Source organism: Ovis canadensis, chromosome 14 (assembly GCF_042477335.2).
Source record: "Ovis canadensis isolate MfBH-ARS-UI-01 breed Bighorn chromosome 14, ARS-UI_OviCan_v2, whole genome shotgun sequence".
NCBI lineage: Eukaryota > Metazoa > Chordata > Mammalia > Artiodactyla > Bovidae > Ovis > Ovis canadensis.
Window position 1 is genome coordinate 48482658 of NC_091258.1, and position 26799 is coordinate 48509456.

The 26799-nt window shown below is 49.2% G+C and overlaps 2 protein-coding genes across 6 annotated transcripts in view; one reads left to right on the forward strand and one right to left on the reverse strand.

The window, feature by feature from the left end:
• Nucleotides 1-15698, reverse strand: part of RANBP10 (RAN binding protein 10) — a 55497-nt gene extending 39799 nt beyond the window's left edge. Inside the window, exons 1-2 of the mRNA XM_069550004.1 lie at nt 14994-15698; nt 14112-14223 (exon numbers count right to left, since the gene is read on the reverse strand). Coding sequence (XP_069406105.1) covers nt 14112-14223; nt 14994-15381 — 500 coding nt within the window. The 5' untranslated portion in view covers nt 15382-15698. The remainder of the gene's footprint in view (nt 1-14111; nt 14224-14993) is intronic.
• TSNAXIP1 (translin associated factor X interacting protein 1) lies at nt 15609-26797 on the forward strand. 5 transcript variants are annotated; one of them, XM_069550001.1, is made up of 16 exons: nt 15609-15918; nt 17354-17456; nt 20986-21098; nt 21231-21354; nt 22460-22553; nt 23117-23313; nt 23724-23859; nt 24258-24427; nt 24499-24658; nt 24736-24866; nt 25009-25134; nt 25285-25437; nt 25539-25648; nt 25861-25987; nt 26080-26225; nt 26396-26797. In XM_069550001.1, exons 1-15 carry the CDS (start codon nt 15872-15874, stop codon nt 26188-26190), a joined length of 1902 nt encoding a protein of 633 aa, XP_069406102.1. In that variant the 5' UTR covers nt 15609-15871; the 3' UTR covers nt 26191-26225; nt 26396-26797. The 5 variants fall into 5 exon arrangements, with proteins under 5 accessions (XP_069406102.1, XP_069406100.1, XP_069406103.1 ...); XM_069549999.1 differs by having other exon boundaries at nt 26080-26186; XM_069550002.1 differs by having other exon boundaries at nt 21234-21354.
• The last annotated feature ends 2 nt before the right edge of the window (nt 26798-26799 follow it).

Here is a 26799-nt window from a genome sequence, read left to right on the forward strand (position 1 = left end):
TTGGGGGGGCTCCAAAATCACTGCAGATGGTGACTGCAGCCATGAAATTAAACGACGCTTACTCCTTGGGAGAAAAGTTATGACCAACCTAGATAGCATATTCAAAAGCAGAGACATTACTTTCCCAACAAAGGTCCGTCTAGTCAAGGCTATGGTTTTTCCTGTGGTCATGTATGGATGTGAGAGTTGGACTGTGAAGAAGGCTGAGCACCGAAGAATTGATGTTTTTGAACTATGGTGTTGGAGAAGACTCTTGAGAGTCCCTTGGACTGCAAGGAGATCCAACCAGTCCATCCTGAAGGAGATCAGCCCTGGGATTTCTTTGGAAGGAATGATGCTAAACCTGAAGCTCCAGTACTTTGGCCACCTCATGCGAAGAGTTGACTCACTGGAAAAGACTCTGATGCTGGGAGGGATTGGGGGCAGGAGGACAAGGGGACGACAGAGGATGAGATGGCTGGATGGCATCACGGACTCGATGGACATGAGTCTGAGTGAACTCCAGGAGACGGTGATGGACAGGGAGGCCTGGCATGCTGCGATTCATGGGGTCGCAAAGAGTCGGACATGACTGAGCGACTGAACTGAACTGAACACAGAAAGTGAAAGTGAAAGCTGCTCAGTTGTGTCCAACTCTTTGTGACCCCATGGACTATACAGTCCATGGAATTCTCCAGGCCAGAATACTGGAGTGGGTAGCCCTTCCCTTCTGCAGGGGATCTTCCCAGCCTAGGAATTGAACCCAGGTCTCCCGCATTGCAGGTGGATTTTTTACTGGCTGAGCCACAAGGGAAGCCATCATAGAGGTCAGATCTAAATGACAGGGTGTAAGGTAAGGGAGTTAGAGAAGGAGGTTCAGGAAAAAAAACAAGACTGGCACTTTACAGGAACAGATCACCTTTAATGAGGCAAGACGGGGCAGCAGTCCCATTAGTTGGCTGCTGTGCTAAATCAAGAAGAGAGCAGGTGTATAAAGAAAACATATATATGTGGAGATACATCATTTTGAGGGGGTGGGTCTGTTTTTTCTTATGATTATTTTTGATTAGTTAGCTTTCAACAACTGGGGTAAGGAATTCTTTGGAAGGAATGATGCTAAAGCTGAAACTCCAGTACTTTGGCCACCTCATGCAAAGAGTTGACTCATTGGAAAAGACTTTGATGCTGGGAGGGATTGGGGGCAGAAGGGGACGACAGAGGATGAGATGGCTGGATGGTATCCCTGACTCGATGGACGCAAGTCTGAGTGAACTCCGGGAGATGGTGATGGACAGGGAGGCCTGGCGTGCGGCGATTCATGGGGTCGCAAAGAGTCGGACACGACTGAGTGACTGAACTGAACTGAACTGAAAGGAAAGCAGGCCAACCTCAAAGGCCTGGATCTTGGGACATCTAAAAAGGAATGCCTGTTTTACATGGAATTACCAAGGGAAAAGGAGGTGAGCATTTGCTTCCTTCTTGGTAAAAAGGTCAGGCAATGCCAGGAACACTCACAGACACAGGCTGCCATGGTCTCCTGGGAGGCAAGAGGGGCTCGCGCTCCCCAAGTCAGTGACTAGAATAGACAGAGCTTAGCTCCCCGACAGTTCACATGTCCACCAGGGCTTTCTTTTCAAGCAGCAGGATACATCTGAGGAGCTTGCACGAAAAGTTATTTACCTCATAAAACAACTGAAAGTAAGCTAAACCCATCTGATTTTCTCCTTGCTTCCAATATGACAGCGCAATACAGACTATCATGTGTCTATAATATTAGACACAGTAAGTATAGAGAGACAACCGACAAGCTACCATGGTAGGGAGGCCACCAGTTGGCAGCCACCTCAGTCTCTATCCTTTCCTGCAAAAAGCATGGGAGCCTGAAGGGTGACTCTGCCTCTCTGTCAGGCTCCAGAGAAGAGGGCGCCAAGCGGCCCTGCCGGGGCCAAGCTGGGTGGGGGTCCGCTGGAGAGCAGGACAGAGGAGGCGCGGTGGCAGCGGTGGCCCTTGCAGGCCGCCAGGTCCGCCCTGGGGCGGCAGAGGTGAACGGGGGCCCTGCAAGATGACCAGCCTTGAGAACGGACTGGTGGCCTCCGGGGCCTGTGCTGCCCTCCCTCTGCTGACTCTCCCACAATAGCAACAGTCCACTGGATCTACCGCAGCCATGCGGAGAGTCGCACACTCCAGGTGGCTTGCATTCTTCTTTCTCTTTAGTTTTCCAGATTTTCTACAATTAGCATAAATTACTTTGAGAGCCATAGAAAAAATCATTTTCAAGAGCCAGCTGATGGCTGCACACTGAGGAGGTTGCTGGCTCTCAGCCATCAGACTCTCCCTGGGCTGTCCCAGCGCAACATTTCAATACCAGGGAGACACAATGGGAGACTGGGCCTTCGTGTCAGCTTCTCGGTATTCTTACTTCCCTGAACCTTGACAGGAGAGCGGAAGCTGCATGCGAAGAGCACACCCGCAGAAACAGCCAAAAAGGGTCCAACTCCATGCTCAGCAGAGGAGCTGGGGCTCTGGCTCACATGGCCCCTGGTGCATCCTAAGCACCTCCCAAAGCACACCCTAACTCAGGACGATGAGTCTTGGATTTCACCCCACAGCTCAGGTTCCCTGTCAGAAAAAGACAGGTTGGACTAACGGTCTCCTAAGCGATTTCCTAACTCTCACCTAGAGACTTCAGCTCTTGGCCGAATAATGTTTGGGTACTGTTCCAAGTGTGCTGTACCCAGATGCAAGCCAAAAATGGAGGAGACTCTGGAGCTGTGATCAAAAGCCATCAAGAAAAGACATCAAAAGAAAAGGAAATTATAGATCAATACACCTTCTGAATGGAGATGCACAAAATTTCAACAAAACTATAGCAAAACAAATTCAACAACATTAAAAGGATTAATACCACAACCAAAAGGGATTTATGCCAGGAAGTCATAGGCAATTTAACATAAGAAAATCCATCAATATAATAAACCACATTAACAGGACGAAGCAAAAAAAAAAAACACCCATGATCATCTCAATTGACAGAAAAAGCATCTGAAAAATCCAACACCCTTTCATGATAAAAACACTCAGAAAACTAGGAACAAAAGGGAACTTCTTCAACATGATAAATGGCATTTAGGAAAAATTCACAGCCAACATACCCAATGGTGAAAGACTGAAAACTTTTACCCTAAGAGCAGCAGCAACATGAGGATGTCGACGTTTCACCAGTGCTATTCAACACTGTACTGGAAGTTCTATTCAGATTGATTAGACAAGAGAAGAAATGAAAGGTATAAAAATTGGAAAGGAATAAGTAAAACTACTTCTATTTGCAGAGGACATGACCCTACCTATAGAAAATCCTGTATAGAGAGAATCCCAAATGATATACAGGAAGCTTACCAGAGTTAATAAACACCCAAGTTGCAGGATACAAAATCAACACACAAAAAGCAGCTGTGTTTCTATATACTAACACTGAACACTTAATGGAGAAAATTAAGACAACAATTCCATTTACAATAGCATCTAAAATCAAACAAACAAACAAAACCCTCAGGAATAAATTTAACCAAGGAGGTGAAAATGCTTGTACACGAAAAATTATAGAACATTGCTGAAAGAAATTAAAGAAGACAAAAATAAATGGAAAGACATCCTGTGTTCATGGACTGGAAGGCTTTATACTGTAGATGGAAAGTGTTGTTCATACGTTCTAAGTTGGTCTACAGATTCAGCACAATCCCTGCCACAATTCCAACAATCTTTTTTGTAGAAGTGGAAAAGAGAACCCTCAAAATCCATACAGACTTGCTAGGGACCCCAAGTAGCTGAAACATATCTTAGAGAAAGAACAAGCTTAAAAGATTTGTCTCCTGATTTTAAAATTCACTGCAGAACTAGAGTGATCAAAACAGTGTGGCGCTGGCATAGGCAGACATACAGGCTGGTAGAAGAGAACCCAAAGTCCGTAAGCAAACTTACACAGCCAGATCACTTCCAACAAGGGCGCCAAGTCCATTCAATGGGGAAAGAATAGACTCCTCAGAAATTGGTGCTGAGACAACTGGATCTCTACTTTATATCTTGTATGAAAATTAACTCAAAACAGATCAATGATCTTAATATAAGAGCTAAAACAATAAAATACTTAAAAGAAAAGATTCATGACCGTGGTTCAGGCAATGGATTTAGATATGACACCAAAAGTATGAGGACCAAAAGAAAAAAACAGATGAATTGGACTTCATCAAAATTAAAACTTTTATGCATCAAAGGTCATTATCAAAAAAGTGAAGAGAGAATTCCCTGGCGGTCCAGTGCTTAGGACTTCACACTTCCAATGCAGGGAGCACGGGTTTGATCCCTGGTTGGGGGACTAAGATCTCACAAGCTGTGCAGGAAGGTTAAAAAGCAAAAAGTGATAAGACAACTTGGAAAATGGGAGAATTATTTCTAAATCATAGCCTTATGAGGATCTAATATTCAAAAATATACAGAATTCCTACAACTCAATAACAAAAAGACAAACGACTCAATTATAAACTAGCCAAAGGACTTGAGTAGACATTTCTTCCAAGAAGATATACAAGCGGCCAATAAATACATGAAAAGATGCTCAACATTACTAATCCATTAGAACTGCAAAACAAAATGAGATACTAATTCACACATAGAATAGATACTAATTCACACATAGGATGGGGAAGGAAATAAAGAAGGATAAGAGGAAGGGAGAAAGGAAAAAGGAAGTAAGTTATTGGTGAAAAAGTAAACAAATTAAAAACTTCGCACATTGCTGGTAGAGATATAAAACTGTATAGCCACTGTGGAAAACAATCTGGTGATTCCTCAAAAAGTTAAACAGAACAAACAAATTTTTTTCCGCCCCTGGCTGCACAAAGTGCAAAGCCCCAACTGCTCAGCCACCAGGGAATTCTTAGGTATACACTCAATCAAGCAATTCTTAAGTATACACTCAAAAGAATTGAAAAGACAAACTCAAACAGATACTTGTATGCCAATGTTCATTATACCATTATTCACAATAGTCAGAGGTGTAAAAACCTTGAGTGTCCATCAACAGATGAATGGATAAAGAAAATGCGGTGAAGACAAACAGCCATAAAAGAGAGTAAGATTCTGACACAGGTCACAACGTAAGATGAACCTTGCAAACATTATGCTAAATGAAACAAACCAGACATAAAAGGACAATGCCGTGTGATTCTACTTATATGAAATACCTACAATAGGCAAATTCATAGAGACAGAAAGGAGATTAGTGGTTACCAGGGGCTGGGAGGAGCGGGGGGAGGGGGGTGGATGGGGAGTTATTGCTTAATGGGTACAGAGTTTCTGTCTGGGGTGGTGAAAAAGTTCTGGAAAACAGTAGTGATAGTTGTACAAGTTGAACACAATTAATACCACTGAAGTTTACATTTAAAAATGGTTAAAATGGCATGTTTAATGTTGTATTTATTTTAGCACACACATGGGAGTCACCAAAAACACCCATATGGTCCTGCAGGCCAGCATTAGCCTCATCTGGCTTTTCCGGATGAGACAAGTAGGGCTTGGCACAGAGCTCAGTGGAAAGCATCAGAGTATCCAGGCTTCGTGTCGGGGCCAGAAGAAAGGAGTCCCTCACCATAAGCACACAGCAGATAACAAGAGTGAAGAATACGGACCTAGCTCTTTTTTTACTTTTATCAACTTCCCCTTTGAGGGAAGGTGGATTTTATGGGCTGGCAAGCCCAGAGACACTTTTAACAAATGTTACATTAGATATACGAACCAATGACTATGGGACCTGAACTTTTTTTTTTTCAGCCACACTGCACAGCTTGAGGGATCTTAGTTCCCCAATCAGGGATCCAACCAGTGAAAATGCTCAGTCCTAACCCCTGGACCACCAGGGAATTCCCTGAACATTTTAAATTTAAGCTCCATCAACTAACTGTCTCCAGGCCCACAGAGCTCTGGTAGGATGTGACAAGGAGGAGAGAAGGGACAAGCTCCTCAGCCTCAGGGCTGAGATGGCTCTTGCGGGCTGCAGGAAGGTAGTTTGGCCGCCGAGCCTCTCAAGTCAAAGGGTCTGTCACCACTGCCCCGTCCCCTGCCTCAGCCCCGCAAGGTGCTGCTGGAATCTCACCAGACAGTTTCATCCTGACATCTAACACCTCAGCCACAGATCGGAAGGCTGGCAATCTTGTTCATATCAGAATCTGCCCCAGGTAAGAGATCAACGCCTCCACATCAGAGGGGACCTCTGGGGTCATCACTGACTCAATGGACATGAGTCTGAGCAAACTCCAGGAGATGGTGAAGGACAGTGAAGCCTGGCGTGCTGCAGTCCATGAGTCGCAAAGGGTCAAACACAACTTAGTGGCTGAACAACAACTGGGGTCCTGGTTACAAAATGGTCCATGGGAGACATTTCAGGAAAAACCTCAACTGACACTTAGTTCTGAAATGAGGGCTAATATTTGATTCTGGGGATTTTAGTTTGTGGTCTGATGGGCCTGCTTAAAGCCATAAGGACACTTGTACCTCAGGTACAAGCTGCTTCTCCAGCAGTCATCCCTCTACCCTGCCCCTCTGCCAGGAAGCCACCCAGTGACCCACTAAGCCGAACTCAGTGGGTCAGTGCAGTCCACTGACTCCCCCAAGAGGAGGGGTATTACAGAGATGAATGGACCCAACCCAGCAACATAAGGAAGACCATATCTGAAGGCAAAGGAGTCATGAGACAGGACGTGCTTGCAGGGAGGAAGGCGGTTTTGAATGTGCATCCAGAGACCCTCATGCATCCACCGCCACCAGCACCATCAAAGCACCCAGAAAGCCCATGAGACAGGAACAGGCAGAACAGCCCCCATGGGTGGCTCTAGGCAGGTTATTCATAACCCTGGACTCTGCCTCCTTCCTTAAAGAATCTCTTAGGAGACTCAAGGACCAAGCCTTGAATTTACAGAGCTTATCATATTTCAGAACCAAATATGCTGCCCTTCACTATAATAGCCCACTGGCACCCCACCTTAATGTGAGCAGGGTTTTCCCAGACCCCCACAACCCATAAGCTCCAGACGCTAACCTCTCTGGCACTGTGTGTCAAACCTGGAGCAGAGCTGAGTGTTGACACAGCAAATGCTCTTAGGTACTCAGACAGTACCCTTAGCTCCCTAGTTAGAGGTGTTCATCCAAAAACTGGCCTTGAGTTTGCTTGTTTGTAAGTCAGCATCTTTTCATCATTCTCAGCACGGGGTTTTATTCAAGTAGCCTGCCATTACCTGGAAACTAAGTCCTAACGATTTTGAAAGCATTGAATTCCACGTAATAAACTCCCTACCTGCTTACAGTAGCTGAAATCATTTTCTGTTCCCAAATGATACAACATACATAACAGCAATAACCTGCATTTGTTTAAACCTGCATCTTTCTGTCCCCTCTGCTGTTTTTAAAATGTACACTGTGTTAGGTGTTGCAAGAGTATTCTTTTATAGTTAAAAAAATTATAGGTAAAATAAAAATACACTTTGGTTAAAAAAAGAAAAAAGGCAAGGCATATATAACTACCAATAAACTCCTGGCACAACAGTATATATTAAAAGAGAACCCTGTATAAAATAGCCCATGCCAATTTCAGACACATGGCTTTGCAAACTGGGTCATAACCAGTTCTACTCAGCAGACTGTCACCTCTACTTCTTTCCTCTTGGTTCAGCTTGGCCTCAGCAATGTCCTCCAGAAGACAAGAGCTGAGCCCTCGGACCATCGAGGCACACTGCCTTTCTCCTCTCTCCATCTCTTCTCATCTGAAATTGTCTCTGCCCCAAGGACCAGCAGGTTTCTGTATCATGTGAAACTCTGATGAAAAGACAGTAGCTGCCTGGTGCGCTGGGCAGTAAGAAAACTTCTGGGGCTCTGTCTGGAGAAGAATGAGTGCTGTTACTGGTCCGTAATGTTTTCCACGGAAGCTGAGCAGATAGTGCAGGTATTTGAGCCTTGACACTTGGGGTCCATAACCTAAAGTGAACTTCTCTGAATCCCAAGCCATCTCTAAGGTCCAAGAGGTAGGAGCAGCAGAGAGCATGTGAAGAACACAAAGACTTACCCCTGCCCTGCTTCCCTAAACAGTCCAGAGCATATTTTAACCAGCCCTTTCCTGACAGGGGGCTGGGCCCTGTTCCAGCAGCAAGCCCCCACCCCACTGCCTCTTTTCTAGCTATAGAGTCACAACCTCACATTTCAATTACAACAAAACACCAAGGATCTTGGAGCTAGATGGATACAAAATTTCTAGGGAGGCAGAAGAACATCCTTGCATTTAGACGCAGCGTTATCCACCCCTCTCCTAGTGGTTAGTACCTTCTTTCTAACTGACCTCTGACTATAGAGACCCACTCTGGGGCTCCTGATTCCATCTCAATGGTCCCAGAATAGGATAGCACATGGTGCCTGAAACGCAGAGCTGCTGAGCCCATCCTCCTATTTGCTCCACTCCAAGGAGCTCCTGCTGCCCTTCTAATGGGAAATCCCCCTTGCGTGGTGACCCATCCAGGGAACAGACCAAACATGCCTGAGAACAAAAAATAATGGAGCTGTGGTGCAGGGGGTGGGGGAAGGCATGAAGTGAATTTTAGAAATTTCTCTACAGGCTGATCCTTGACAAGGAAGTCCCCAGTTCTGAAGAAAGAAGCCACACTCCCCACTCTCAGCTTACCGGTGGAGCTTGGGTGGTGACATACAATGGGCAGGGAGGTCTCAGGGAAGCCCAGATGTGCTCAGGGCAGGAGTGGGTCTTACCAGAAAAGTAGACACCACGTAGACTCCAGTCTTCTTGCTCTAGGCCAGACCACACCTGAGTACACCCACCCAACTAGACCTGGGCTTTAACACCCAACACAGGTCAGTGATACAAGGCTCCAAGCTGCTCCAGAGCCTCAATATGCTGGGTCTCCAGAAACAGTGCCACGCGTTACTAGGGAGAGATGCAGTCAGTGTCTGCCCAGGAGGCCATCAGCACTGGGGGGCAGTCAGCACAAACAAGGAACAACCACCATCAGCAGCCGCCTTGGGCAAAGACAGCACCAACTTCTCAGGGTCGGCAGGACATGGCCTTCCCCAGGTCCACAGATGGGCACCAAGTTTCTCAACTGCGCTGCACACAGCACAGAGACTGAAGTGGGGAACCCCAGGCTGAGGGGCCAGCCACAGGCTGCCTCTCACTGGAAGGCCTGTGTGCAAGTGGCTCACCAAACCAGAAACATGGCAGGTGAGGTCTTAATTGGGTGAGTGGATCTCTGAGTCTCCACGGAAAATTATGGACAGTGTTGCCTTTCAGATGGGACTGAACAAATCAGAGTACCAGAGAATACCAGCACACACAGAGAGGCCTTTCGCCTCTGAGAAGTCCCTCTGGCTACCAGTCTTCAACCTCCTACCCCTGCATCCCACCAAACAGGAGACAGGCCAGCCAAGAGAGAGAAAAGAGAACTGCTGTAGGGAAGCCATGGCTGGAATCAAGGACCTAAAGTCACTAGCACCAGGTTGGGATCTCAGCCAGCAGGGCCTGGTGGAACCAGACCAGTGGAGTCTCTTCTCCCCTATCCACGCTCAAAAGTGCAGGCAGATCCAAAGTCCTCATACATTGCTGTCCTCAGGATAAGCCCAAGCTCCTTAGCCAAAACACACTGGCCAGGTATTTCTGACCTGGCCCCTGCCTCTCTCACGCTGTGTTCCACATCTTTTGATGCACTGCTCCCTCTGTCTAGGGCCTCGCTTCTCGCTTTGTTCACCTGGAACACTCCAACCTGCCCTTCCAGATTCAGCATCATCACCTCTTCTATCAAGTTTTCCCAAACTCTCAGGTACAGGAGAAAGTCCAACCTCTGGGCCACCCCTGGGGATGGCACACATCGTGGATGGGCTTTTGCTACACCACGCTGTGAGGTCATGTGCACAGGCATATCTGCCTCCTCTCCAGATGGGCCTCAGGCCTGTGTTCCTGCGGGCCAGGCCCGGGACTGGGACAAAACGATGCATGCTTCGTTGTGATGTGGAGAATTAATGGATGACCACACTGCTGACTGGCCAAAGAAAGTCAGCTACCAGTGCAAGGAAAGGCAGGCTGGCTGTGGCCAGAGGACCACAGGGCCTGAGCACCAGCTGCAGAGGAGAGGATAGCCCCCACCCCCACCATTCCATCCAGTGCTCTAGCCCAGGCTTGCTGTTCTTGGGCAGAGCCACTCATCACATGTCAGGAGGCCGCCGCCACTGCTGCTGGGATGATGTTACAGTCTATTTTGAGGGTCACACTGGAGCATCTGTCAGCCTGGCCAGCCACACCCTCTATGTGTCATCACTAAGAGCCGGAGACACCCAAAGGTCCACAAACTCTGCCTGAGCACGTCACTCCCCAGGGACCCTCGGTTTCAGGGCCTCCTTGGCTTCCTAACAAAATCAACTGAGATGCCCTTATCTCCTGGCACCAGGGGCAGGGCTCTGGTGTCCTTTCATGGGGTTCCCAGCTCTGGTGACTCGGCAAAATGCAGCTGAAACCCGTCAGTGTGAGCATAGCTCTTGGCTCACACATAACCCCTTCCTTCTCCAGCCCTCCCCTATAATGTGAAGAGTGCCCAGATGTCAAGCCAGTTACCAACCAGGCTCATTTTAAGTCCAAAAGGTCTCACCTGCTGAGAAACTCCTACTCATCCCTCAAAACCATGCCCAGGCTCTGCCTCCTCACACAGACAGCCCTTCAGTCCATTCTTTCATAGGTAGGCCAAAGGCTCTCTGAGGACAAGGCTGGCCTGTGCAGGCTTTCCTGTTGTTCTCCCTGTACCAAGCATGCACTTGGCACACAGCAGGTACGAATCAATATAACCCTTGAAATGAAATCTTTCTAACTAGACACACTTGAAAGTGAAAGTCACCTCTGACTCTTTGTGACCCTGTGGACTGTAGCCCGCCAGGTTCCTCTGTCCATGGAACTCTCTAGGCAAGAATACTGGAGTGGATTGTCATTTCCTTCTCCAGGGGATCTTCCCAACCCCTGGAATCCCGACCCAGGGATCAAACCTGGGTCTCCTGCATTGCCAGCAGATTCTTTACTGTCTGAGCCATAAGGGAATCAGACACGCTTAGTGTATTCTTCTACAAAAGACATCTTCAGAGCAAAGGCCTTTCTGGAAAACAGGGACACTGATGACTGGGTTCATCAACACCTTTTAAAAAGGAGGCCTGTCCCCAAATCTACAGAAAAACAGGTCTACAGATCCAGCAGATGGTAAGGCACCCAAGCCCAGTCCACCGCGTGCCACACCTCTCTGGTCCCACTCAGCACTAAGCACCTTTCAGCTCTCTAAGAACACTAGGACCTCCTAAGACTCCAACTGGACATTCTCTCCACCCAGGGGAAGAATGCAACAGGGAAAGGTGGCAGCAGCGTGGATGCACGTGTCTGGGGTCAGGTAAAGGCACCTGACAAGTTAGGCTGCTCCACTGCACGCCCTAAGCCCTGTGGCCAGGGTAGGTCACCAACATCCCTGGGGCTCAGGGCTCACCCATGAAACAGGTACATCATCATCCGATCCAGCCACTTTCCAGAGATGCGTGAAGATGGAACTAGATAATACAGGAAAGCTACACAACAGGTTAACATCCGGGTTGTGGACCAAACCCAGGTCAGAAACACACCTTCAACACTGACAGCAAACAGGAAACAAGCTGATCATTGTCTGCCCTGGAACAGCCCCTGGCCTCTTCAAAACCACACCTGGCCCATCTGGCTATATCCTAGCCATGAGAAGGCTTTCAGTAATTCCACAAAGAGGCCATAGGGGACATTCGTACACCCTTCCTCTGAAAGCGGTCAACTAAAGCAGGCCACCACAAGCATAAGTGACTCGCGACCTTTCTAAGACTGAGGTTTCCAGGTCAACCTCACAGCTATATTTACCACATGTAAAACTGCTGGGAAAGCTAGGAGAAGATGTTCAACTTTCTGCGGATTTGCAGGCAACACCGACAGTATGACAATCTGACAAGACACGGGGTCTTTTACAGCAAGATCCACTTATAACTGAAAGGTTAAAAGCCAGGTGAAGGAAACCGGGTCTCTGCATTTAAACACTCTCCTTCTGAAAAACTATTCCCTCCTTTTACTAGCTCAGCTGTTTTCCAAAATGATCCACCTTCCTACCTACAAGGTTAGGACGTGCCAGTCCACTTCCTTGGCAACATGAGACTGAAGCACCCATGTTTCAGTCTACACTGCAGCTATTTTTGCCGTGTTTGTTTCATCTTAAGAGTCCATTCTTATTCAGTTCAAGTACATTAAATGTATGTGCTTTTATCAGACGGTGGAAAGGGAAAATAGAAGGTTCAAAGTGAAAATCGCTCAGTCATGTCTGACTCTTTGCAACCCCATGGACTGCCCTGAATTCTCCAGGCCAGAATACTGGAGTGGGTAGCCTTTCCCTTCTCCAGGGGATCTTCCCAACCCAGGGATTGAACCCAGGTCTTCTGCATCGCAGGCAGATTCTCTAACAGCTGAGCCATGAGGGGAGCCCAAGAATACTGCAGTGGGGAGCCTATCCTTTCTGCAGTGGACCTTCCCAACCCAGGAATCGAACTGAGGTCTCTAAAAGGAACCGACAGGGACTTCCCTGGTGGTCCAGTGACGAAGATTCCACACTCCAATGCAGGTGGACCTGCGTTTGATCCCGGGTTGGGGGGCTAAGGTCCCACATGCCACAAGCAAGACCTGGCACAGCCAAATAAACAAATATATTTTAAAATAAATAAATAAAGAGCTCTGATAATATAAACTTCCTATCTGTAAATTCACTACATGGGGATAAAAGTAAAAGATGTAATAGCTTGCCATGGTCAGAATTTCAGAATCACAGAATTCTGGGATTAAAGGTAGCTCAGATGCTGGCCTAGCTCCCCAGAGGACAGACAAGCAGATGGAAGCCCCATTACTACCCACAACCACAGAGCCATCCCAGGCAGGGACAACTTCACCAAGGAAGCAGACACAGCTCCAATTCCGGCAGTCCTGCCCCTAGCAAAGCCCCCTGGCCATGCATTTTACAAGTACCACAAGGGGGACTGTCCCTTCAGAAAGGAAGTACTCTGAATGCTCAAGAATACACATTCAGGGTAGGAACAAAGGTCACTGGTGGGGCTGGCAAACCACCCAAACCAGACCTAAGGTTTGATGAGGAAAATCTTTCCAAGGCAGCTAAAATCATTGTATTTTATAACTTAAACACCTGCTTTGTGATAATCACCAGAAAAAAAGAGGCAAACTAGGAGAAGAAAAGGAAGAGAAATGAAAAATTTCCCCTCTGATTTCCTATATCTGCTTAGATCACCCTAAACTAGGGAGCCTCCCCAATGCTGACTTTAATGAGGACCTTCCTAAAGCTGGTCCAACTGGTGTTCAAGTCACTGGACTGAAAAACAAGTTTATGAGTAGCAAGGTCACCTGATTCTGACCATGTCCATGCTGTTTACCCTAAGATGACAGGCCAGTGGTTGCCACAGCTTTGATGAATGCTGCAAAGACTCTACTATCTCTTTGAAGTCCCCAGGGGCCTCTACATGACTAAATGCCATAAAAACGAACCTTGAATACGGGAACAGTGTGAAAGGAGGGAAGTAACAAACACCACATAACAGTGGAGGAACTTCATTCCGGACGCTGAACTGTTAATGTAAACTTGTTACTTGTTTCCCTGACTTGTGAGGGAAACAGTCATTACATCATCACCAAAGAGAAGCCCCTCTTCTACAAAATGTACCTGCTGCTGCTGCTGCTGCTAAGCCACTTCAGTCGTGTCCGACTCTGTACGACCCCAGAGACGGCAGCCCATCCCGTCCCTGGGATTCTCCAGGCAAGAACACTGGAGTGGGTTGCCATTGCCTTCTCTGACAAAATGTACCTACTTGCCATCAAAAGCTACTGCTTAGACCAGGTCATGACCACAGCCGGGTAACAGGCACCCACTACTCAACCCTTTGCAGCTCAGCAGCTCATACAGGCACAAGTGTCAACCAGGAGACCTCAAACTCTGACCACAGGGAACAGCTCAGTGTTGGGGGCAAGGTGGTCAGGAGGGGCTTACCCATCTCTTCCTTTGCTGACAATCTTCACCTCAAAGTAATAAATGCCACAGGCAGCAGGTATGGGGTGGGTGGCACGCACTGACGCCGCATCTTTGTGATTTTTGCCATGACCTAGTAGAAGAGGACAAGGAAGAAATTTCAGCAGAGGGACATACAAATGGAAGCCTCATTCCTCTCTGCTCCATGGCAACTTTACCCCTTCATGGCCAGAGGAAGCCCTTGCACAGTCCAAGAAATAATCAGACAACAACTAAGCAAATACATAAACCTCCCACCTTTGGTTCACCTCCTCCTAAGCACAGCAGCCCGGCCTGGGACTCTGTCCACCACAGAAACCACAGGAGGGTACATGCAATGTGGGTGCCTACATGAGAGACTTCCTCAGGATACACGCAGCCCACTCCGAAGAATAGGGGACAGAGAGGCAGCCCTGGAAGATGCCCCTACGATTTGGGGCAGAACCTCAGGCCCTGTCTGGGATGTCTGGCAGGTGAGGAAGCTCATGGACGGAGCTGGTTGACGGAGGGGATGTGACCACCCTTTTCTTCAGGCACTTTTGAAACTCAGCAGCGGTAAAGGGCTCAGCTAGAGTCCCTAGAGCTACCTCAGGACAAGCAGGAAGACCCTGGGAAGAAGGTCCAGCCCAGAACTGGTTCGAACACCTGTTGCGGTTCTCCTGACACCGGGTGTCTCAGGGCAGAGCAGACAAGGCAGTCAATCACTGGCCTGGTCAGCTCCACCACCCTAGACACCCTACAGGAGCTAAGGCCCAACCCGGAGCACCCGAGCTGGGGAAGGGACATGATGGAGCACCGGCTGGGCAGCACAGCTACCCCGAAGACACTCGGGTCTTTTCCTCCCCTCGGCCAGAAGGCCGATACCTTTATAGTGGACGCGGAGGTTGCCCTGGGAGAGGCCGATGTAGTTGTACTTGTCCTTGGGGCTCCAGGAGCGCGGCAGCGGCGTCTCGTGCTGGTTGACAGCGGGATACAGGCGCTGCAAGCGCCGGCTCAGTTCCTGCTCTCCTGGGGACGGCAGCCCGCACCCAGTGGCCCCGCCGGAGGAGTCTCCAACCTGAGGGCTCCCAGCTCCCGGGTCCGCCGTCGCCGCCGCCATCTTGGAGGGAGCTGCTATTGTGTCACTGGGGGCGGGGAAGAGCAGGACCAGATCCGCCCCGCTCAGCCAATGACCAGAGAGCCAACCAGGGCCGCAGGGAAACCGAGTCCCAGTCCTGCAACTCGCTTTGGACCCTGCCACGCCTCGCCACATTTTGGACTCCACTTCCCATAATGCAGAGTTCTCCAGGGGCGGACCAGCTCAGGCTGGTGGGGATTTCTGGGAGATGTAGTACAAACCTGCTCAGCCATAAGCCTGCTCAGCTAAGACATTGAGATACCGAAAACTACAATTCCCGCTGGCAACGCTGCTCCGGCCTCTCAGTTCACCTCCCTCCCCCGTGGCCTCTGTTTATGCCCCAGCCTCAGCTCTGGTCGCTAGGGTCATATCCGCTGTAATGACTGACTCTGAGGAGACCCTCAGTCCCTATTCCCCGTCCGAGTATACCTTCGCTGCTTGGCTTTCCTCCCGGCGCGCGGGAGCCGGATTCGGGGGCGTGACACAATCCTGATCCCGCCCCCGCCGATGGGCTGCTGGGATCTGGTCGCCATGGTGACGGACTGTACACTAGCACAGCTTCCCAGGCCGCGGGTGCGGGCTGCCCGGGTGCCCGAATGCCCGGCTGCCCGGCTGCCCTAGGGTCATGGACTCTCAGAACTCGCAAACCCTCAACTTCCCCACCACGTCGAGGTAGGCGCTTGGCGGTGTGAGGCCGGAGAGGAGGCTTTGAGTACTTCCAGAAAGAGAAAGGGTACCTGCTTCAGACCTCTGCACCTCCTGCCTTTTTCTATTGGTCTGGGCCTCCAGCCCCACAGGAACAGTGGTACAGAAACAATCTCAGATGATTTGTCAGCCCAGGAAGGTGGTTACATTCTAGTAAAAGGGGAAAGTGAAAGTGCAAGTCACTCAGTCGTGTCCGACTCTTTGCTACCCCATGGACTATACAGGCCAGAATACTGGAGTGGGTAGCCTTTCCCTTCTCCAGGGAATCTTCCCAACCCAGGGATCCAACCCAGGTCTCCCGCATTGCAGGCGGATTCTTTACCAGCTGAGCCACAGGGGAAGCCCAGTAAAAGGGGAGGCGCACTTTATCATTAGTAACAGCCAGCTTTTTCCTGGTGAGCGTGCATTAAGTGCCAAGTGCTCCATACACCATATTTAACCCTCACAGCAACTCTATGAGGTGGTAATATCACCATTTTACAAACAAAGAAATAGAAGTCTGAAGAGATCATGTGTTTTACACATGTTTATAAGTCATGGAGCTGGTATTTGATCTCAGCCATGGGAGTCTCTAGATTTGAGCTCTTAGCCACAGGATAAACAGCCTCTTTACCCACTGGCTGAAGATAAAAAAGCATCTGTAAGCAGCCCAAGAACATCCTGTAGCCTTAAGGTAGCTCCTGCCTGTATTCACAGGTGCAGCATCTGGACACTCCAAATATGATGATAACAAGCTCCTATAGCCAGAAAAGCCACAGCCAAATAAATATTTTTTAAAAAATTAAAAAATAAAACACTAGAACTCCTCAGAGGATTATGTGTTAAAAAAAAAAAAAAGAATTCTCTCCATCTCCTTGTAAGGAAACTGGGCTGAGTGAAGTTAAATTACATGCCCAAGAGGATTCCTGTTAGAAGATAGATGTCAGCCTCTGGGTCCTATCAACTAGTAAGTAGAAAGTAGTAAATACAAGCTCAAGACTCTCACCCTGACTCTTGACTCCAGACTCTGTACTTCTTGTCCTATAGCACCTGCCTTTGGTATCACACCCCTAGAATGTGCTGGTAATGTACATACAATGGTCATTAGAGCCACAGATGAATGCTGAAGGAAGTGTAGGCCTGCATGGTTTTATGGGTTCCTGGCAAGGGGTGTTATACCACTGCAGAATATATGAGATTCCAGTGATGAGGAGAATGTTTCTGGGAATGTGGGAAAATACTTTGAGCCCAGAATTGGGAGCTTGTTGACAGCACCTTTGGGAATCTGGTGGCAGCACTGGGAAGACCCAGAACCTGGCTTGGAGGAGAGAGGAGCCCATGTCTTGTGGTTCTGGGAAGGGTGGAAGTGCACTCCCCACTCAAGGCTCTGTCACCCACCCTTTCTTTCTCCTTCTCTGTGCAGAGCACACCTGCGGCCTTTAGGAGTGTCCATAGATGATTCCCTCTTCACAGAAACCAAGAATACCCAGAAACGCAAGCTTTCTCAGAAACGGAAGACACTGCTGGTTAGTGGCAATGTCCTGTGGGATCTCCAAATTTTGATCCCCAGTCAGGGGTGTGTCAGAGGCCAGGCCCACCAGCCTCTGAGGTGGGAGCATGCACACTTGCCACACCTCACCTGAAAAACCTTCCCAGACCAGCCCTTGCCCACAGATAACCTTCTCTTGCAACACAGCATTCTGGAGTGGACCTCATTTCTTCATCCAGCCTACCATGTGCCAGGCATTGTGCTTGGTGCTGGGACGGTCCCACCAGATCTGTCAGGGTCTTTTAGAACTATGACTGTATCTTTTTTGTCTTTACAGCCCTAGTGCCTGATGTAGTACTTGAGTGGCTGCTACAATGTGTGCCATAACTGCTGTGAGTAGGTGTGTGAAGGCAGTAGCAAAGGATGTTCATCCACTGTGTTGCTGGCTCTGCACTGGAAGTAGGGACTCTATCAGTCTCAGGACAGTCTCTCCTTCCATTCCTGTTCTTTGACGTTTTTGTATAAAAATGAATGCTGGGGAACTCCCTGGCAGTCCAGTGGTTAGGACTCTACACTTTCACTGCAGTGGGGAATGAGTGCCATCGCTGATTCTCCCCACAAATTTTAAAAAATGCTATGTTATTAAGATTTAGGAGTTTTGTTGATATGATCGTAAGATTGTTATTACTATTTAATCAGCAAACAGCCATTGTCCAAAAATCACAGGTAAAAAAACACATCTGAGCAAACTTGTAAGTCCAGCTCACCGTGGATAATTGTGGGCTGTGGTAGTTTTCCACTACACACTTAGGTGAGTGTGTCTTATGTAGAAGATGGGAACGTGAGCTGTAGGTACCCTTTGTGAGGCTGGGGACTTCAAACATCAAAAACCTGATATCAGGGCGAGAAAGGGTAGTGTGGACTCTAAGCGGAGACCAAGCGCAGCCACATTACCGCATGATCCGGATTACTTGGGACTCCCTGCCCCTCCAGCTGCCACCTACTCAGTGGGAGTGAGACCAGGCTCTCACTCCCTTTATTTTGCTCGTCGACAGTGATACCGTACTCAACCACCAGGGGGCGCTGCACTCTCCTGCAGTCCCTCCGACCCCCGGGCCGCCCTTCCCATTTTCACCCGCAGGGGGAAGCAGAGAGCACAGCTCACGGGAACACCGCCTTCCAGCCACCCGCTCACCAGCTGTTTGATAACCAGACCAAAAAAGCAGCGTATGCCGGAAACCAAAATAGGGTAACCCCGTCTTCTCTTGACAGAAACGGCAGACAGCACTGGAAATCTGGCCTCTTTTATTTTTTAAGTTACCCAAAATAAGCTAAATTAAGCTTTATTTCTATGACTAAACTGGTTTTGTCTTCTCAGGGAATTTTCAAGGCTGGTCCCCCTTTGTTACTGTTCTTATATTTTCTGTTCTTTTTTGTTGAAGTATGGTTACTCTACAATGTGTTAGTTTCAAGTGTACAGAAAAGTGATCCCATTATACATATATTCTTTTTCAGGTTTTTTTCCATTATAGGTGATTATTACAATTATATAGTAATTATTAAATTATAGGTTATATTGAGTATATTTCCCTGTGCTATACAGTAGGTCCTGTTGTTTACCAATTTTATGTATAGTAGTGTATATATGTTAATCCTCAAATCCTAATTTATCTCTCCCATGCCCATTCTGCTATCCCCTTTGGTAACTGTAAGTTTGTTTTCTGTCTGTGAGTCTTTGTTTTGTAAATAAGTTAACTTGTATAATTATTTTAGATTCCACATGTAACTGATATTATATTTATCTTTCTCTGACTCGCTTCATTAATATGATACTCTCTAGGTCCATCCACATTGCTGCAAATGGCATTATTTCATTCTTTTTTATGGCTGAGTAGTATTCCACTATTGGAGAAGGAAATGGCAACCCACTCCAGTGTTCTTGCCTGGAGAGTCCCACGGACGGCGGAGCCGGGTGGGCTGCCGTCTGTGGGGTCGCACAGAGTCAGACACGACTGAAGCGATTTAGCAGCAGCAGCAGCAGTATTCCACTATATATATATGTACCACATTTTCTTTATTTTGAGCTTTAAACTCTTCCCAATTCTGTTTCAGCATCTCTTCCCCCTCCCATGCTGTGTTTTTATTTATTCAACAAATATTTTTGTATTTCCACTGTGTATCAGGCATTGGTGATACAGTGGTAAGCAAGACATCTACTCTGTTTCTAAGAGAAGATGGGGGTGCGATGATGGGAAAGCGTGGGCGTTGGGGTTGAAAAGAGTATCAGGGAGAACACCTGAGATCCTAAATATGAATAGCCAGCCTGGAGCATTCTTGACCCTGGCAAAGCATGTGTGAATATATACACCCAATAAGTAGCATTTCTGTTATTATATCATGCATCCAACTAAATCATGCTTCCCTAAATATTTATTCCACAATATTTGCTAAAGGCTACTTAAGACTATGAAGAGTGTTAACACAACACTGTAAATCAACCATACTGGAATTAAGGGAAAAAAAAGACTATGAAGAGTATGAAGTGTGATGCTATCAATTCTGGAAGTACAGAGATAGGTCAACCCAAACCCCCAGAGGCTGGAGTCCTCCCTGAGACCTAACAACAAAACTTACTATGTACTTTCCAAAATATTCTGGGAAAGGATGGATAATTGCAAGGCTGAGATAAAATAGGTAGAACTAAGAATGCAAAGAAGAGCCCAAGGAGACAGGGGCAATTACCACCCTAAGAGGGTCAGGAGCCAGCTACCATTAGTCTGGAAGGACTCCTAGAACCTGGATATGTGGGACATAGGAGGTAGGCCTGGCCTCCATCCCAGAAGAACCTGGAAGCTGGGCTCAGGGCCACAGAGCAGGCTTTAATATTGAATTCAATAATTCAATGTTTTGGTTTTTTTTTAATTTCAAAGTAATTTATGCATTATAGAAAATTTTGAAAAATACACAATTATAGATACAAAAGCACCCATGGGCCTATCATTACAGAATAACTGCTGATATTCTTTTCGGTTATTTCTTCCTTCTTTTCTGGTTTTTCATCTTATCTGGTTGTGCTTATTCCCTAATTTCAGGCTTTACTTAACCCTTGCTAAAACCTATGTTAAGCCTCTTTGTAAATATTTCATGGCTGCACAATAGTCTTCTATTTTTAGATACTTAAGGAGTTTTCTGACTCTTTTCATAATCATAAGTAAGGCTTTGAGGACCTCATGATAGAGCTACCACTTCACCTCTGTGCCCTCTGCACTGGCCAGCCCAGACCTCAGCTTCAGCTGGCCTGCTCTCCCTGGGCATAGGCCCGTTCATAGCTCTTCAAAAGTGTTGCTGTTTCCCTGAGGTTTTGGTGCTACCCAGGTAGTGGAAGTGTGGAGTCCTAAGCACTGGACCACCAGGGAATTCCCATAAGGACCACAGTCTTAGCTGTGAACCATATTAAGAGGTGTTGTCGGGGAGGAAAGACCCAGGAGTGGAAGGAGGAGCCTGAAAAAGAACATCAGGAAGGGGAGCAATGTTGTCATGGTAACCCCACCTGTCCCTTCTTATAGTCTGGTTCATTCTCCATTGGTGGCCACCTGTCCCCATGGCCCAGATACATCAGTGACCAGACCATTCTGCATAATCGAAAGCCCTGTTCAGATGACTACCGGAAGCGGGCAGGGTAAGCCAGGGTCAGCCTGATGGTGGATAGACTGGGTCCAGAAACAGTACAGGGATGTGTGCTGCCACAGACCTGTGGGGCATGAGGGTCCAGCAGGGTGTTCATGGCATCTCAGCTCACCACCCCTTGCAGTAGCTTGCAGCAGCCCCTGGGCACAACCAAGCCAAGGTACCTGGAGCAGCTTGAGAACTACCTGCGCAAGGAGCTCCTCCTGCTCGACCTAAGCACAGATTCTGCCCAGGAACTAAGGCTGCAGGTCAGAACCACAGAAACCCTGCGGGGAGGCAGGGGCAGGGCTGCCAAGAAACCTTACTCACCGGGACTGGGCACTTCAGATTTTCTGCAGAGACCAGCCTTCCCCAGCTCTTTTGGGTTCCCCATTCCTGGTAAGAGAAACAGGTTCTATGACAAAGCCAGTGAGCAAGCAAAGTGACCAGGGTGGAACCAAACTCTCCTGAGGCTTGGGCTTCTTGACCTGAGTAGGTGGCCTGGATGCTGTCTCCAGTCCCTTCTGTGATCCCCAGCACCCACCTTGGATCATTCGATATCAGTGAATAGAGCCTGAATCCAGGCAGTTGGGCAAGCAGGGGTCATAAAATGTCCACCAGCCCAGTCACACTGGCCCCAAGCTTGAGGAACTTAGCCAAGACAGAAAGAAATCTGGATGTAACCTAGACTCTGATGCATATCAGGGGAGTAATCACCCAATTCCTGCTCAAACGGAAATGATGGGAAACCCCACAATTCTTAGTCACTGCCACAAGCATTTGCTGAGCACTGTCTGTGTGCAGGCTCTGGATGGGGCATAGATATGGCCTCATGAGCTAAAAGGAAACTCGCCAACAAGGAAGCAGAAGCTGAGAGGGCATCCAGCTTCACAGCAGTGGAACTAGGACTCAAACTCAGGGTGGGTTCAGGAGTCTGTGCTCATTCTAGTACACAATGTTGCTTCCAAAAGCTTCCTGTGTCCAGGTAGGACAGGAAAGCACATGTCTCATTGGAGTTTGGAATGCAAGATTAGAGCCTAAAGTGCTGTACATGGGGAGGGGTGTTGGTGAGAGGCCAGCTGAAGCACAGCGAATGGAGGAGCCTGGCTCTCTGGAGAGCCAGAGAGGGGGCACAGGTAGAGAGGGGAAGGTCCTGACTCAGGTTGCCTGCCGGGTCTCCAGAGAGCAGTTTAGAGGGATGGACTCAGCTCCCGGACTGTGCGAGACCCTAGTGGTGCCTGCGGCATTTATTTGAATGTGAATCGACTGGCAGCTTCATACTAGAACCCTTCTAAGTTGAGCAAAGAAACACTTAGGTCCCACTGAGGGTAGCAGCTATAGGCCAGGAGATGACAGTTTCCCTTTTCTTGCCAGCCTTACAGAGAGATCTTTGAATTCTTCATAGAGGACTTCAAAACATACAAGCCATTGCTGTCCTCCATCAAGAATGCATATGAGGTGATGCTGGGTAAGACTGTAGCCTCTCTGCTACAGAAGAGAGCCTGGAAGAGGCACAGAAGATCCTATTTTGGTCTTCTGGGTTCTGCAGGGGTCTGGGGTACCTACAAACTGGGCTTCGAGGTCACCAAGCCTTCTTGCTTACACTCTTCCGTGATAGGGCACCCCAGGGCAACCGACTACTGCCCATTCTTGGAAGCATGGTGGGGCGGTATCTGTAGGAAACAGAGCATCTTTTCTATTGAGACTGAAGCCCAGAAGGGAGTGTGTAGTTCAGGGAAGTGAGGGGGCTTCCCTCCCCAGGCTCAGGAGGTGCTGGGCATGGCACAGCTGCAAAACTAAAAACTGTGCAGGGAAGGTGCAGAGGTGAGACCCCGGTCCTCACCTGGACTCTGCCCCTGGTTGAAAAGCAAGTGCAGGAAGTTCTTAAGCAGGGAGTATAGACTTTGAATGGGAGTATAGACTTCTTGAGTTTGCAAGGGACATAGCTGCTCACTGCGACCTCAGATCAGTGTCTGCTGGCTGTTAGTCTTCCATGACCCCAAAAGGACTCCCCTACCTGTCCCTGCTTAGCCCACCAAAGGGAGAAAATTCGGGCTCTGGAGCCCCTGAAGGCCAAGCTGATCACTGTGAATGAGAACTGCAATGAGAGGATTCTGGCCATGAGGGCTGAGGAGAGAGATGAAATCTCCACGCTGAAGAAAGAGAAGATGAATTTGCTAAAACTCATTGACAAGAAGAATGAGGAGAAGATCTCACTGCAGACTGAGGTGAAAAGGGAGTAACGTGGTGCCCAACTCCCTGAATTCCTGCCACCCCACCCCACGGATGACCTTGAGGCCTTTGGCACTGGTGTGACCCCCTGGCTCTCTCTACCCTTCTACCTGGAATGACATACAGAGCCACCACCTGCTCCCAAACCCTGCTTCCACATGCTGCCCTCCTCCTTGGCCCGGCATTGCCTCAGTGTGGCCCTCAGTGCCAGCAGAGTCCTACTCCTTGGCTGCCAGACTTTCTCCACAGAAGGAAGCTTCGGCACTTTGACAGGAACAACCAGTCTCCTCCCCTTCCTCCCTCTCTTGTTCCCAGGCCCTGGTAGGGCCGCCCAGCACCCACCCATCCGCTGTAGTGATGAGCTGTCCAGAGACAGCCCCTGACCACAGAGCCATCTCCCCAACAGGTGACCAAACTGAGGAAGAACCTGGCTGAGGAGTATCTGCACTACCTCAGTGAGAGAGATGCCCGGAAGATCCTCATCGCAGACCTGAATGAGCTACGCTACCAGCGGGAAGACATGTCACTAGCCCAGTCCCCAGGTAAGCCTGAGGTGGGTTTCTGCCCTGCTGGAGAGAAGCCTGACTCTCACCACTCACTCCCATGTATTCATTGCTCCTGATATTGCTCGTTCCATGCTCACTCCCAGTGAGAGATGTTCCTACTGCCATCAGGGTCTGTGGATCTTCTGAGCTGGCCTAAGAATCAGACTTCTTGTTTATGTAGGAAAACAATCGCTGGCAGTTGAGACAACCTAGACTCCCCAAGGGCTGCACAGGCCTGGTATTCCACGGCCTGGGCTTCTCCAAGCTCAGTCCTACAGTGGTAGCATGATGGAAAGACTTAGTGGTTCTGGGACGTGCCCTGAGAGACACTCAACCCTGTCCTGGGCTACAGGCCCCAGAGCCAGGGTGATGCGAGCTGGCGGGCCTCCCGGCAGGCGTCTGGGGAGAGGACCCCGTGAAGCTAACAGTGGCTCTGAAGATGGCCCGGCAAGACTTGACCCGCACACAGATGGAACTCAACACCATGAAGGCCAACTTTGGAGATGTGGTGCCCAGGAGGGACTTTGAAATGCAGGAGAAGACCCTCAAGGAACTGCAGGAGCAGGTGCTGGTGGGCACACAGGGTACGGCAGGGCCACACAGGTGGGTAGCAAGGACCAATCACCCTGCCCACAGCTGGAGAGCCTGAGAGACGACTATGAAGAGGTCCGCAAGGAGCACGAGATGCTGCTGCAGTTGCACATGAGCACACTGAAGGAGCGGGACCAGTTCTACTCCGAGTTGCAGGAGATCCAGCGCACCTCCACACCACGGCCAGACTGGTCCAAGTGTGAAGGTAACGCTGGCCCTTGGGGCCCTAGAGACTGCACAAGTGTGGTCTGGACTCCAGCTCCCTCTCCCCAACCCCTGCAGATGTGGTGGCTGGAGGACGAGATCGCTGGCACATGCTGGCCGAGGGCAAGAACAGTGACCAGCTGGTGGACGTGCTCCTGGAGGAGATTGGCGAGGGGCTGCTCCGGGAGAAAGACTTCTTCCCCGGTCTGGTAGGGGAGTCCCTGGGCTCGGGGAATAGCCAGGCCTCACTGCTGAGAAAACGAGGTTCTGGGGGAATGATGTGGGGCTCTGCCCTGCTTGTTGGTGGGGCTACAACTGGCCCCAGAGATGAGCTGACATGGTTCCTTTCAGGGCTATGGGGAATCCATCCCCCCTTTCCTTCGGTTTGATGGCACTGTGGAGAACAAGAAGCCAACCAAGAAGGAAGTGGTAAAACTCCTCAAGGATGCCTGGAAGGAACGTATCACTGAGGAGCAGGTCAGATCTCTCCAGCTGTTTTAGCCTGGCATGGCCGCCTGAGTCCTCCAGTGGTGGAGGGCAGACGCGGACAAGGGCGGGGGGTGTTCCCTCAAGGTGCTAGGGAACTGGGAGGAGGGCCAACCAAGCAATCGTCCCCCTACCCTGCAGAAAGAGAAGTTCCCAGATTTCTTCTTCAGTTTCTTGGAGCGCCACTTTGGGCCTGGTGATGCCATGGCCTGGGCTTACACCATTTTTGAATATATCAAGCTCTTCCATACCAATGAAGTCATGAGCCAGTTCTATGCAGTCTTGATGGGAAAGGTAAGCTTGGGCCTGGCTCTCTACCCTTTGTCCCCAGCATAGGCCAGCTCTGTCCCTACTCCTCTAGGAAACAGGGAGATAGTCAATGCTTCCTCCCATAGAGGAAAGAGAGTGTGTACATCAAGCAGAAGGAGACCATAGCACAGCTGCTGAAGGAGATGACAAACGTTGACAGCCAGAATGAGGGGCTACTAACCATGGAGCAGTTAAGGTGAGAGACCAGGTGGGTCACCCCAAATTCCAGCCCAACATGCCCTCTGGCCTGGTTCCCAGCTGTGCAGGGGGAAGGGGAGCCTGGTGGGAAAAGGCCAGAACCTCAAGGCATGCTGCCCTTCTGAGCACTTAGTAGGACTGGCAGAGGGGTGCAGGAAGATGGGTAAACAGGCCTCTGCCAGGCCCGTCAGCCCTCATGTCTCCCTACAGTGCTGTCCTCAAGAGCACCTTCCCTTTGAAGAAGGATGAGAGAATTCAGGAGTTGATGGAGGCAGGGGGCTGGCATCCCAGCAGCAGCAATGCAGACTTGCTCAACTACCGCATGTTGTTTATGGAGGTGGGTCGGGGCCCAGGATTTGCCCAGCCCTGACCTAGCCTCTGCCTAGACTAGCCCATGTATCTTCACCCTGCCTTGTGGCCCCTTCCCAGGATGAGGAGGGCCAGAGCGTGCCCTTTGTGCAAAAGCTGTGGGAACAGTACATGGTGGAAAAGGATGAATACTTAAACGAGTTAAAGCAGGAGCTGGGCCTGGAACTGTGAGTGATCCTGGGGCCCACAGGCTCATCCAGTCATAGGCAAGTCCTGCAGGCTGGGCCACAAAGTAGCAGCTCCAGCCCCTGGGTCTCCCTAAGCACCAAGCTTGCTGCTGGGCCTCACATACCACTCAAGCCTGGGAGAGGGCATCTTGGGCTCTGGGTAGAGAGCAGAGGGTCAAGGTCTGTCTCTCTCTTTCTTTCTGGGACAGCAACGAGGAGGTGACCCTACCCAAGGTACGTGAGGCCCTGATGAACATTGATCCCAGCCTGGACAAGCAGACCCTGAACCACTATTTGAGGCAGGCCTTCCAGCTCCCCATGACGGAAATGCCAGAGGAGGGTGAGGAAAGGGAAGAGGGCACTGTGACACAGCTCCAGACTGCACTAGAACAGCTTCAGATGAGTGACATTAGGCGTATGGGGCCTCGGGAGCAGGAACCTGCAAGCTAAGGCCACTGGGGCAGCCTAAGTGCTCCCGTGCTGCTAACCTCTGATTGTTGTTATAAAATTCTTTGTCTGAACCCATGCTATTCTCTAGGTTATGCTGGGGAGTCAAAGGGAGGGGCTTGGTCCCTGCCTGGCTGTCCCAGGAAATGCATCAAAACACAGCATA